The sequence below is a fragment of the Etheostoma cragini genome, chromosome 5 (genome assembly GCF_013103735.1).
Source record: "Etheostoma cragini isolate CJK2018 chromosome 5, CSU_Ecrag_1.0, whole genome shotgun sequence".
In the NCBI taxonomy this organism is placed as follows: Eukaryota; Metazoa; Chordata; class Actinopteri; order Perciformes; family Percidae; genus Etheostoma; species Etheostoma cragini.
In genome coordinates, this window is record NC_048411.1 from 10,521,395 (window position 1) to 10,533,540 (window position 12,146).

A 12,146-nucleotide genomic window follows, 5' to 3' on the forward strand; every position below is an offset into this window, starting at 1 on the left:
TTTTTGGAAAATGGCTGCAATGAAACAAAGAGTGAAAAATTTAAAGGGGTCTGAATACTTTCCGTACCCACTGTAGAAGCAACTAGGTGGATTTATCTTAAGACAGGAACTACTGGAGAGAAAGAGGACACTTAAGCTACTAAGTTGTAAAGTTATGGCGTGTTATTATAACAGGAATATAACTCCAGAGCTGTCAATTCTCCTAAGTGACTCCAAAGACATTATTTGTTCTGATGACACATTGTCAACCCTTGAGATTCACACTCAGGAGGAAAGCTACCTGAGCTTTTCTGAGAGACTCTCTGGTAATTGTAAAGGCCACATCGACCACACATTGAGAGCACTATTCCATACGAGACATAATAGATTCATATCCGGAGTCATTCATGCTAATTATGAATGATGCACAGGCACATGCAGAGCTACAAGCAATTTCCCAGCAGTCCAAGTTCAAGTAAAGGGCACATACACAATACATGGTAATAGCAGTGCACTACAAAAAGAACATAGAAAAGAGGAACAAAAGAGACCTAAAAAGTGGGTTTGATTATACACATTTCTCTCCAGAGATGAAGCTGCTAACAAATTAAATAAATGATGAATCAATCCATAAAAAGGCTAACATGTCATGTAACTGTTAAAGCATGGCCTTAACTTTTCTTCATAATTCTGACATTTCTATGACCCAGCTTGAATTTTGTTTAGTACTCTGGTTTAGTAATCTGGTTTATTTTCTGTGTTAGTATGATAAATATTGCAAAAATGTTGTAACAGCTATGATTCCTCACCCCAGTGGTGTCACTATTAAAACAACGTGTTATTTTGAAACCCAAAATATGTTGATTATAACACCAATTTCACCCAGCAAAAAACTAAATGAATCCTTTTTACGTGCTCTCACCTTCCTCCATGGCCCTGGTGATGGCCGCGCAAAGGGTCATGTAGCCTGTGTGCGTGGTTCCTCTATAGGTCACCTTACACTGCTGAGTTTCTTCATCTGGCCAAAAGGAGAAGTTCATGGTGTCTACCACAAACACCCAGTTTAAGGCCTGCAAATGCAGAAAACCCCACTTTATTAAAAGAGCAGAAAAAGGCTGGAAACCTGAGACTTCTAAAGGTTTCTCTACTTTGAAGCCTTCATTTAGTGGAGATACATTTCTCAGTGTTCCACCATGAGATGTACTGTAGCTGTGTGGTCTCAGCGGGGCCTGAAGGTAATTCACTTGGAAGCTGTGATTACATTATTTTCAATATATGTGTTTTGCATTTATTTGTTGGCATTTTTCATTACAGCAGCTAAGGAAGTTTTAAATGTTTCTGAAACTGTTTGAATTTCCATCTGATGATTATAAATGACATGGTGCAGCAAACGAGACTAACAGTGAGAAGAATGCAGGCACACTGGCAGATTTCTCTCTAAAGACCTAATTGTATTTTGATTTTATTTGAGGGGGAGAAGGTAAATTTCTGCTGTAGTTATGGCTGTCACCATAGCAATCTGTTATTGTTGTTGCCACTGAACACATTTTTGTATGTACTTCTCATGTGTCAATAATCCATTTCTCTGGATGGCTTCTGACAGACTCCCCTGGTCAGAGGTGGGCGGTGGAGCCAATGGATTTGCCTTCTTCCAGGCACTGGCGGTCAGATCGTCACTGTGTCGGAGGTTGTAAAGCATCTCTGCCACCTTTTTTACTCCTCCCTCCTCCACAAACACATCTCGACTCCGCTCTGCTATGAACTGCCCAGACTCACGGGGAAACAGTGGTGGCTCCATGATGGACAATATACTACTGTATGGAGAAGAAACACCTGTCCGGACACAAGTAGGCACACAGGTATAGGGTGTATCAATATAATTACAATCCCCAGCAGTGTATACATAAATCAAAGGAGATTACTATGAAAATAATGACCTTTTAACCACATAAAACAATATCATGTTTGTCAAATAAATCTTGAGAAGTACTAGTTCTAATCAGACTTCAGGAGCAGGTTCTTAAGGAAGCTGTGAATGCCAATATCCTACATACATCTCTGGGGAAGTGCCATTTTAAAGATTATCTCCATGCTTTATCAAATAATTCTCAAAGAAAATGTAAGCCTAATGAAGCAAGAACTTCTTTTTGAAAAAAGATAATCAGCGCTGGTTTTCAACCCCCCCAAAAGTGTTTTTTAGGGTCGGACTGTTCATCTCATCTAGGAACTGTATAACTAAATGTAGAGTGCACAACACAAAAAAAGCCCCACAAACAGAACCATCTCTGACCAAGCCCATTATTAAAACCAAAAGAACTAAATTATATTCTTTTCAACCTCTCTAAAAGCTGCCTAGCCTTGTCCATCTACTTCAAGTGTCCAATAGCTGAGTGTTAATGTGTTCCCTATCAGGCTGATAATAGGATAATGTGACCATGAATGTGACGCACAAACATAGTGGTCTCCTGAATGAAATTCATTTTCACTGCTCTATCTGTGGTGAGTCCCATGATTTACTCTCCATACTGAAATCAAAAAAATTAGTTCTTTTTAAGTTAAGAGCTGTATTGTACGTGGGTCAATATACAGCCAGGAACATGTTATTACGTTTTACTAAAAACTGGAAGAGCAAAGTGCACGTAAGTAACCGACTTTCTCACTAATACGCACTATACTTTCACAACGTGTATTTTTTGTTTTTCGAGACAAACTTCCTGCTTAACGACAATTTACGTTCATATTCATATCGATAAAGGGATGTTTTACTTAGCTTACCGATGAATGAAGGGAAAGTATCTGTAAGGTATACGACAAACTCGTCTTGTTTGCTTCTACTACCTGATTTCCAGCGTTTGACCAATCAGAACCTTGGTTGTGAGCTCATCGCAGGCTTATAAACCAATCATAAGAAGCCAAGAGAAGAAACCGGAAAACACACAAGCACACTTTTCTCCACGTTTTTGTTGATAGTGTCAGACACCACAATAGCAAAATTGACTAATAAAACCCATGGATCTAATCACCTGCAGCTATAACATGAAAGACTGGATGGGCTCTCTGAAATGAAGGGCATTGGTATTGGGTGCTACATATTACAAAGAGAAGTTCAGTCCTGCATTCATTAGAGCATAACTGGGACCAGGAACAGCAATATTATTTATATTAGTGCCTCGTTTCTCTTAGGCAATAACAATCACTGAATTGACACACACGTCGACGACTTAATTTTAAAAGTAGAATCCATTCAGTAACCGTGAAAGTTTAACACGTACCAGTTAAATGAAGTCAGGTTTCAACAACGTAACAAGAGATTGGTTGGTCGACCACAGAAGACGAATCGAGAAAGTACGGTCAACAATTTTTATAATTAAATATGTTTACTTCTACCGCTAGGTTCTAGCTTTAATTTAAACATTTGCTGATTTTCTTTTTCATATATAAATATATTTGATCATTTTTGGGATTTGGACATAATTTGCACATGTCGTTATTTTTTCACCCTTATGAGATCCAGAAAATAATTTACAGATAACGAAAATTAATAGGCGTAGCCTTAATTAAATGGCAGATGTACTCTCGTCTAAAATAATTTACATAAGCTTTTTGCCTAAATGCCATCTGTGCACAGAAAACGTATCCAGCTGCAATGTTTTTGCAAAAGACATTTCAATAAGCATGCTCATTAAAAATGCAAATTGGTTCAGTAAAAAGTGGCACCATCTTTATTCATGTTACAATTTGACAATGTGAAGTCTACAGCATGGAAAGCAAACAAGTGTAGAGTACAGGAAATTGCAGAGACAAAATAGATAAGTTCAATATCATTCGTCATATCTCTAATAAAATGTCAAAACAAATGTCTAGCTACAAGTTTCCATTTGTGAGGAGTTACTCAAACTATCCAGATTTATTCCATCCAACAACTACTCTAGATATTCTTACGAATGAGTCAGACTGTCCTGTATCTGGTGTTTACAAGAGTCCCAACTTAAACATCCCCAAATCCATTCTGAAGGGTAGAGTTCCCACATCTCTAGAAAACAAAAGATTCAATATGAAGAAATGTATCTTACATTCTGCCTGTTGCACAGAGTGGTATTGTGGTACAACTGTGTGTGAAGGGACTGATATAAACAAGAGAAAGCACACCCAACCCACACACACACGCTGACATACGCGCACACAGGAAAGATTTAAACTGTAGACACAATGATACACATCCAAGCCATAAAAATCAAAACCATCAAAAGTAAAAGTTGTTTATTTTTGTCCGTCGGGAGATTGGATATTTTGATAGATGTGAGTGTTAGGGAAAAAAGCAAAGTTTAACTGATAAACTTAGACTACACTATTAAAAATGCAGAACATCTACATTTTCTTTTATGCACAGGAATGTTGGACAATTCATTAAAAAATACAAAAATAAAATTAAAAAAGACACCCATAATCCAGATTTATAGTCTGAAGGGGATGAGTTAGACAGGGGCAGAAAGGTTGAGGGGAGGGGGGGAGGGGTCAATCTGAGTCTGCTTCAATCTGAGTCTCCTGGGTCTACAGCAAATGACCAGAGTACTGCTTCACACTGAAATAAAAAGAGTGGAAAAATAAATAAAATACACAAGAAGAAAATTGCAATTCACAAGTCGATGACAGTGTAAATTTATAGCTATGAAACTGTGGGTGGATTAAGTCTTGGGAGGAAACGGATGAGGAGGCATAGCAGAAAGAGAGACAGTGAGTAAGACAGACAGGCAAAGAGGAAGACGGAAAAGTGGCTGAGGGACAGCGAGGAAGAGGGCGAAAAAAGGGGTGTGGTTAGTCCTTGTGTCCAAGCAGGTGCAGCACACTGAAGAGGGAGGGGAAGAAGAGGGAGGCAGGGTTAGTTACCATGGCAACACTTCACTGCTCACGAGACGGGCGGCGGCAGTTCTACAGTTTTATTAGCATTCGGGCTAAGCTAGGATAGCATCAACAAGGAAGTAGTGTGCATTATACGTGCCTACTGGTTGCCAAGGGAGACAGAAGAGGAGGAGCCCGTGCTATTTGGCAGACTGTGATTTGTTGTCGGTTGATCTAACTAAAAACAACAAAATCACTAGTCTTCCACACAGCAGCAGCCAGGGGAAGAATCAATCCACTCCCTGCTTCACAGTGAAACGGCTTTGATGGCAAATAGACCTTTTTTTTTTTTTTCAATCATATTTAATGAACAAATGTGACAGTCAAATAAACATGTCAATCACATTGATCCTTTAAAACAATGCAGTAAGTACCATTGACTTTGCCTACTCCTTCACAGCCATTTCATGCAAGAGGAAGGTTTGAACTAGTTGCAGGTTGCATGGGGAAGAAAGGAAGGGGGTTAGTGGAGAAGAGACAGCAGGCAGAAACACACGACCCAACAGAAAGTGGGTTAACAGCATTAGTATGCAATTCCAGAAAAAACCCTAATGCATGTACAACCTTAACAAAATCTATGAAGTGTATACATGTTGTTCAGTGGGTTGAAAGAGAGGTAGAGTAAGAAAGCATCTTTTAAATATCTGTAGGTCTTTTTAGTTTGCACGACTTTACAAGACAGCAGTGTTGCATCAACTAACATTTTTATGAGGCCAGGTTAAGTGCCAACTGGACAATGTCAGAGGTTTTGAAAGGGTTATACTCTAAAAAGTCAGTTAAATAAGCAAATTTGATGGAGTAAATGGTTCAACTACAAAGGGGGTGCTGAATCAAGAATTTCCTCCATTAATTTTGTAGTAAGTGTAATACAGTAACTTGCCTGTTCTGTAGAAGGTACTGGGCGTTCTGGATCTGATCCTGGGTGCCAGTAATGGTAATTATTCGGTCCTCAGAACCTTCCAGTGGCTCATCGATCTTGATGGAGGCTCCTGACTCATGGCGGATTTGTTTAATCCGCTGGCCTCCCTTACCAATGATAGAGCCAGCAAGCTGTCGATGGGGTACAGTGAAGAGAACGAGAAGTGTGGGAAGCAAACAAAAACAAACATGCAGAGAAACATTTTAGTCAATGGGTGTACCAAATTTCTCTGTCAATCACAGTTAGGGCAGCCTATACTGTTGTTGGGTCCTATCTGCATCCTTAGCTGTGCTCCAGGCACATGGTAGCAGTTTCATTCACTATACCGGGAATACATGTGTGGAGCTTAATAAATGTGTTATGTATGATATTTTGAAGAACATGTAGTTTCAAATACATGTATAAATGTGAAAAGATGAATCATACTTCAAATCTCAAATGATTTTGTTAACACTGAAAGACTACTATGACCTTGTTTTGTCTAAACTCAATGTGTGAGAGACAACATGACTTATCTTGGAATACTGGTACTGTCAGTTGCTGCACAAATAATGACTGACACACATGGCTAAATGTAATTCATACGAGGATAATGAGAGCACAGATGACATGATCCCATATGACAATGTAGGGTTTTTGACTGACTGAATTTATTACTCAAGGGTATATTGAGTGAGGGATGGTGATCTTTCTTTGGAGTGCCAGTTTGTACGTTATGTTGTGGTAATTTACTCACATCTTTAGGGATCGTCACTTGTGTGGTGATGACAGGGCCACCCATGTCATTATAGGAGCCACGTCCACCTGATGGTAAGAGGGTGGGGGAAGATGTTCAAGACCATAAGGAGACAAGCATGGGGAAAAAAGAGTATAGAAACTTAAAAGGAAGTTGAGCCCTGAAAAGCAATACTTGGCTGCCAGCATTGCACATGGCTCAGCAAATTCTTCTAGTCGTACAGGCTGATAGAAAAGTATAGAGACTAACCTGACTGGTAGCTATCCCAGGAAGAACTGTTGTCTAAGCAAGAGAGAAGGCAAGAAAGAACACTGATTCAATGTAAACATTAAAAAAAAGTTTTTTTTGTGACATTTGTAAACAAAAATTAAACCTGTGACTCGCCATACATTTTCAAAAGATCTGACAAAAAAAATAGATCTGAATGTTAAACAATTAGCTCTGCCTGCCATCTTCAACATTTGATGTAAAAAGATAGTTTTAGTAAAATGTCATTCCACTAGAGTTTCAATTAAAAATCACAATATTGTTGCAAACCAAACGCCTAATATGAGCTGCAAAGTCCTTTTAGCCACATTTTCTAACACAAATTAACGGCTTTGAAACCAAATTCATAAGACAGAGAAATAAAAAGCTTGGTACTTACCATATCCTCCTCCACTCTGTAAAAACAAACACAAACAGGTTACATACGGTATAGGTGATTCTTTTCATCCATCTACAGATCCCAGATGAACTGACCAAGGATTGAAGACACAAATGGGTGATGCAGCCGCTTCGTCCATGGAGTAGACTCAACTAAAAGCCACCCAGTTTTCATCAATAAGCCAGACTCCTCCTCCTTCTCTCCCTCCCTCCATCCATCCCCCCTTCCCGTCTCTCCTTGCAACTCCATCAGCCCCCATTTTCACCTGCTATTCAGCTGCTGCTGTCACCAGGGCAACAGGCAATTCAAAAAGCTGTTGCTGAGCAACGGCAGGCAGTATCCTGCCAGCTCTCAGAGAGGGAGAGAGAGAGAGACCTTCCAGTCTGTCAACAAAGCGTTATTGCTTAGCAACCAACCATGGCCACCCCCACTATCGCCACCCCCAAGATTCTCCCTATCTTTCAGGAAAAACAAGGCTGGCCATGAAAAGTACACAGTAAAAAGGCAATTATAGCGGATTATTATGGGGTGTCTGCAGGTGTGGTGATTATGGTAATTTTGTAGGATAACTTACACTATGCAAAAACTAGTTTGGCTGTATGGCCAGGGCTCAGATGAGTGTGTGCTCACATGCACACAAGTGACCAGCTACAGTTATTTTCAACAAACTACTATTATTACAACACAATGGACACTCACAGCATATTTTCTATAGCTAGGACCAACTAATGTGCAAGCTTAAGCACGCTGGCGCCCAATGAGATGCTAGAACAAGAGCTGTATGCATTTAGCAAAGGGTCACTAACCATGTTATCGCTATAGCGATCCGGTCTGCCTCTTCTGTCACTGGTGACGAAAGAATGCCATAGAGAGAGGGAGTGGGGCAGAGAAAGGAGAGAATAAGAGAGAGAGAGAGATGGGGGGGGGGGGGTGGAAAGAAATAGAAAATGCTTAGAAGAAAACAGCATTCCAAAAGGAAAATGCTGGTCTGGGTCAAACTGCACACACACGCTGAGCAAGATTACAGTATAAACACATTTCCTCTCAGCCATCTTCCCACACAGTAACAGGAACAGCTCTGACAGTGTTATGGTGAGAGAAGTGACAGGTGGTGGGGATGATGGTCAGAGCCAAGGGCTGCTGCTTTTTCAAGTTCAAAAAAAAGGAATTAGACACACCTGACACTAAACCAAGGCCGGGTCACATATTATTTCACATATTTTGTTTGGGGAGTGCCAATTTTCCCATTTTACATGTAGAAGTCTGAAAGAATGCTGCATTAATGTGCAATTGTACATATTAGAAATATGTCTCCTCTAGTTACAAGCCAGCTTGGGAAAGCATGCTGTTTTACAGGGGACTCGAGGGACGCTTATCAGCTTTGCATCAGCACATGACCCTCAAAAACACCACCACAAATACTTTCTCTCAACCTGGGCAAGACTGGGTGAACAGTAGATTGGAAAGGTTACTAACACAGAAAAGAGGAGGTCATACAACATTACCGCAGTTCCTTACAAAGCACTCCAAAAGATTGAACGGGTGAAAAGGATTAGGGTTCAGGGACTTGTGCAGGCAAGGGTACTACAGACAAAGCAATGGATGTTTTTAAGGCAGTAATTAGTATTTAGAGTTTGGGATGACAGGAGGGCAGCATTTATACAGGCTTATTATCTCACAAGCTATTAGCAGAAGTGGGGAACAAGGCATTCACAACAAACTGCAACATTTAAGTAGTAAGGCAGGAAAATATGGGAAGTGTAGGAATACCTTAAAACTTAATTTCAATCCATCATAGCCAAGTATTTTTCACATTTGTAAATTGAAATTATACTGACTGTCTCTCAGCGCTAGTAAATTACATACTTCTCACAAAGAGTAAAATGCTTTTCTACAGGAAGCCCCACCCAATGGTATTAATGAGAAATCTTTGCTTCAGTAAATTACCGTTAAAGAGCCCTACCTTAAATTGTGGTAAGTCCATTATAAAATGACTGAATATAAACAAATGTCAAAGTATCTCTGTTAAGATAAGTTTGGACAGAAACTTACTTTGACCTGTCATCTGAGCCACGGTAAGAGTCATAGTAACGATCTTCTCTGTGGGCAAGATGAGATGGGAAAAAGACACACAAACACACCCAGACATACAGTGATGAGCACATAAAATTAATGAAATGATAATCATGAATACAAATGTTTCCAAAGGGGTGCATAGTATAACACTGGTTTACATACAAAATACTCCACACTGTTTATCCTCTGAATTAGACAATGTAAAGCAAGTTTGGTGAATCTGTAAACCTAGTGCACCTGGATGCAAAATAAGCACCTGAAGAGGGATTAATCTTTGTATATGCAGGATGTAACAAGTGCTCTAGAAAAGGGAACTTGGATCAAAGCCTATTTATAAACTAATAAACAATTAAAACTTAAGAATAAAAAGGACACTCAACTTCAAAATAATAAGCGGGATTGTGCAGTCATTTGGCACTACAGTCATCAGGAAAACAAAAAATGTGAACAAGATTGTATCGGTATTAGGCCTAGAAAACATGGCAATTTTTAATTAAAGAAATGTTTAAGGAAAACAAGTTAGACATCAACCAATAAACTCAATTAAGTAGCCATGCCTTGGCAGGACTCATGTTTATGCATGAGTAAAAGAAAAAGCAACATAAGAGCAACAGAGAAAAGAGTAGACCGTAGAACATTTGTGTTCATATCTTACCCTCCTCTGTGTGGGTGTCCCATGGGCATGTTGCGTCCACGGCCACTCCCCCTGCCAACCCTACTCGGGTGGGGTGGAGGAGGACCTCGGCGGGGGCTCATCTCATCATACTCCCGGCGGGCAGGAGGCATGGGTCCCCGTCCACCTCTGCTAGAGGGCATTCGGTCAAACCCACGGTCTCCACCACTGGACCTGCCCGCACGCATGGGGAACCCTCCCATAAGCCTGCGACCGCCTCCCCTCTCTTCAAACATCACGGTGAAACCACCGTATTCATACGTTTCATCGTAGAAGTTAGGGTCATAGGGCTGTGCACGGCCCTTTATGGGAGCCTAACAAGGATGACATGGGGAAAACCTCAACTCACTTGCTAAAGGGAATTTGAAATGCAGTTTACAAGAACAGGTGTGCTGGAAAAAATGTCAATGTTGCCGAAAAGGGCATTAAATGTTCTGATGGATTGAGCATGACATGTTTGTTTTCCCATTTAAGAGTCCTAAACTAGGACATCATTTATACTCTTTATTGCTCCCCTATAGGAAAATTACAATTTACACATTTTTTATTACACACAGACCTGAAATACACACACATGCTCAGGTCCTATACATGCACTAATGGAGAGATGTCAGAGTAAGGGGGCTGCAACTGCTGATCAGGTGCCCTGAGTAGTTGAGGTTGGATCGGTGCATTGCTCAAGAGCAACTTGGCGGTGCCCAGGAGGTGAACCGGCATCTCTCCAGCTACCAGTCCACAATCCCTACAGGGACTCTATACCAGCAACCCTCTGGTTCCCAACCCAACTCCCTATGGATTGTGCTACTTGAGCCCCAGATTTTAGATTTCCAACCATCAAGGTATCTTCACTGAAAAAGGATTAAATGTATAAACTTGACATATCACAAAAAAAAAGCCTCACAACCACAGTAAAAGATACTTACTTCGGCAATGAGCTCCAGCATAGTCTTGATACACTCCACCACCCTCTCTGTTTTACCGCCAACCAGCACCACTCGGTCTGTCGACTGAGGACAACACTCCTGAAACAGCTTAATGCTGGTCTTTGTGTTCTGAAAACAGACAGACACACATGATAATCAAAGGAAAGGAGAAGGCGACAACATACAGCAGCCAAATCTACTGGAGAAAGAAATTACCTTTGCATTTCAAACATCAAATCACAACTTAGTAATTTTATGGGCATTTCTACACCTTTAAGGCACACATAAAAGATTAAGCCAGAAGAACAATTGCAAATCAAAAAATTAACTTAAAATCATACACAACAAAAGATTAGAGAAAAATGATATTCTCCAGCTGGGCTTAATCCAGCATGGAGTTACAACTGAAAAACTGGCAGCAACAGACGGCTGTGTGAAAATCCGTGTTGTACATAACTCACACATTTCAGTTGGTAAACTGCGTTTAACTGATTTAGTTGCGATAAACTGATTCACATCCCTTGTATTAACATACTTCTCTGAGTTCCTTGATCTTGGCTCCTTTCACTCCAATAATTGAGCCAGCAAGGCTCTGATGGATCAGCAGGCGCAGCTCACAGTCAAAATCCATGCCATTGTACTGCTGGTACTGAGCAGAACGTAGAGCATGTTAATACTTATCTTTTTAGTTCTCTGGAAAAAAAAAAGAACCTGCCAAAGACTTTTGTTACTTATTATAGCTAAAACGTCCGCCAAATATGTATGTTAATGTAGAAGATGACAACAACTTATTACAACACAGTGACAGAAAAACATTTTCATTGTTTTTAATCTCATTTGAAAGTTATTTTTGAAATATATCGCACCAATTGATTGTCTGTACAGGCAGAGGCCAACAGTGTTATATATACACAGCACCAAAATATAGTAAAACAAAAAATCCAAAACAGCGCACAAAACTGTAAAAAAATAAGATAAAAAAAGAAATAAATAAAATTGAATTATAAAGCATGTCTTCCAACACAATGGACATTTAAAACACAAAGCTTGGTGATGAACATTAACATCCACCATTGTCTTCACGTCCAAATAAATGGTTTATTTCACTTTCACATTCAACAGGACTTGACATGGAGAGAAAGAAAGAAACAAGTTCAACAAGTCCTCACCTCTTCCAGTGTGGGGATAATCTTCAGCAGAATTTCTCCAACTGTCTCGATGTCGGCACTGATACTCAGGATGCTTCATAATTCACAGAGAGGGTGGGGTTGGGGGTGCCAGCAAGGCATCCCAGG

The 12,146-nt window shown here is 40.1% G+C and overlaps 2 protein-coding genes and 1 long non-coding RNA gene across 9 annotated transcripts in view; 1 reads left to right on the forward strand and 2 right to left on the reverse strand.

The window, feature by feature from the left end:
• c5h9orf64 (chromosome 5 C9orf64 homolog) overlaps positions 1 to 2,844 on the reverse strand; it is a 6,755-nt gene extending 3,911 nt beyond the window's left edge. Inside the window, exons 1-3 of one of the 3 annotated variants that reach the window (XM_034871142.1) lie at positions 2,755 to 2,844; positions 1,589 to 1,793; positions 902 to 1,049 (exon numbers count right to left, since the gene is read on the reverse strand). In XM_034871142.1, the coding sequence (XP_034727033.1) occupies positions 902 to 1,049; positions 1,589 to 1,777 (337 nt within the window). In that variant the 5' untranslated portion in view covers positions 1,778 to 1,793; positions 2,755 to 2,844. Of the gene's footprint in view, positions 1 to 901; positions 1,050 to 1,588; positions 1,813 to 2,754 lie in introns of all 3 variants that reach the window. The other 2 variants (XM_034871143.1, XM_034871141.1) reach the window with 2 other exon arrangements.
• A 145-nt stretch (positions 2,845 to 2,989) lies between these two features.
• LOC117944385 lies at positions 2,990 to 10,412 on the forward strand. The gene is made up of 3 exons (XR_004656565.1): positions 2,990 to 3,088; positions 10,311 to 10,315; positions 10,403 to 10,412. It is a non-coding gene; the product is annotated as an uncharacterized LOC117944385 (long non-coding RNA).
• hnrnpk (heterogeneous nuclear ribonucleoprotein K) overlaps positions 3,679 to 12,146 on the reverse strand; it is a 13,788-nt gene continuing 5,320 nt past the window's right edge. For 3 of the 5 annotated variants that reach the window (XM_034871130.1, XM_034871132.1, XM_034871131.1), the window contains 11 exons: positions 12,021 to 12,093; positions 11,387 to 11,500; positions 10,852 to 10,980; positions 9,911 to 10,242; positions 9,232 to 9,279; positions 7,986 to 8,025; positions 7,180 to 7,195; positions 6,783 to 6,815; positions 6,534 to 6,601; positions 5,759 to 5,928; positions 3,679 to 4,561 (listed from right to left, as the gene is read on the reverse strand). In XM_034871130.1, coding sequence (XP_034727021.1) covers positions 4,531 to 4,561; positions 5,759 to 5,928; positions 6,534 to 6,601; positions 6,783 to 6,815; positions 7,180 to 7,195; positions 7,986 to 8,025; positions 9,232 to 9,279; positions 9,911 to 10,242; positions 10,852 to 10,980; positions 11,387 to 11,500; positions 12,021 to 12,093 — 1,054 coding nt within the window. In that variant the 3' untranslated portion in view covers positions 3,679 to 4,530. The remainder of the gene's footprint in view (positions 4,562 to 5,758; positions 5,929 to 6,533; positions 6,602 to 6,782; positions 6,816 to 7,179; positions 7,196 to 7,985; positions 8,026 to 9,231; positions 9,280 to 9,910; positions 10,243 to 10,851; positions 10,981 to 11,386; positions 11,501 to 12,020; positions 12,094 to 12,146) is intronic. The other 2 variants (XM_034871133.1, XM_034871135.1) reach the window with 2 other exon arrangements.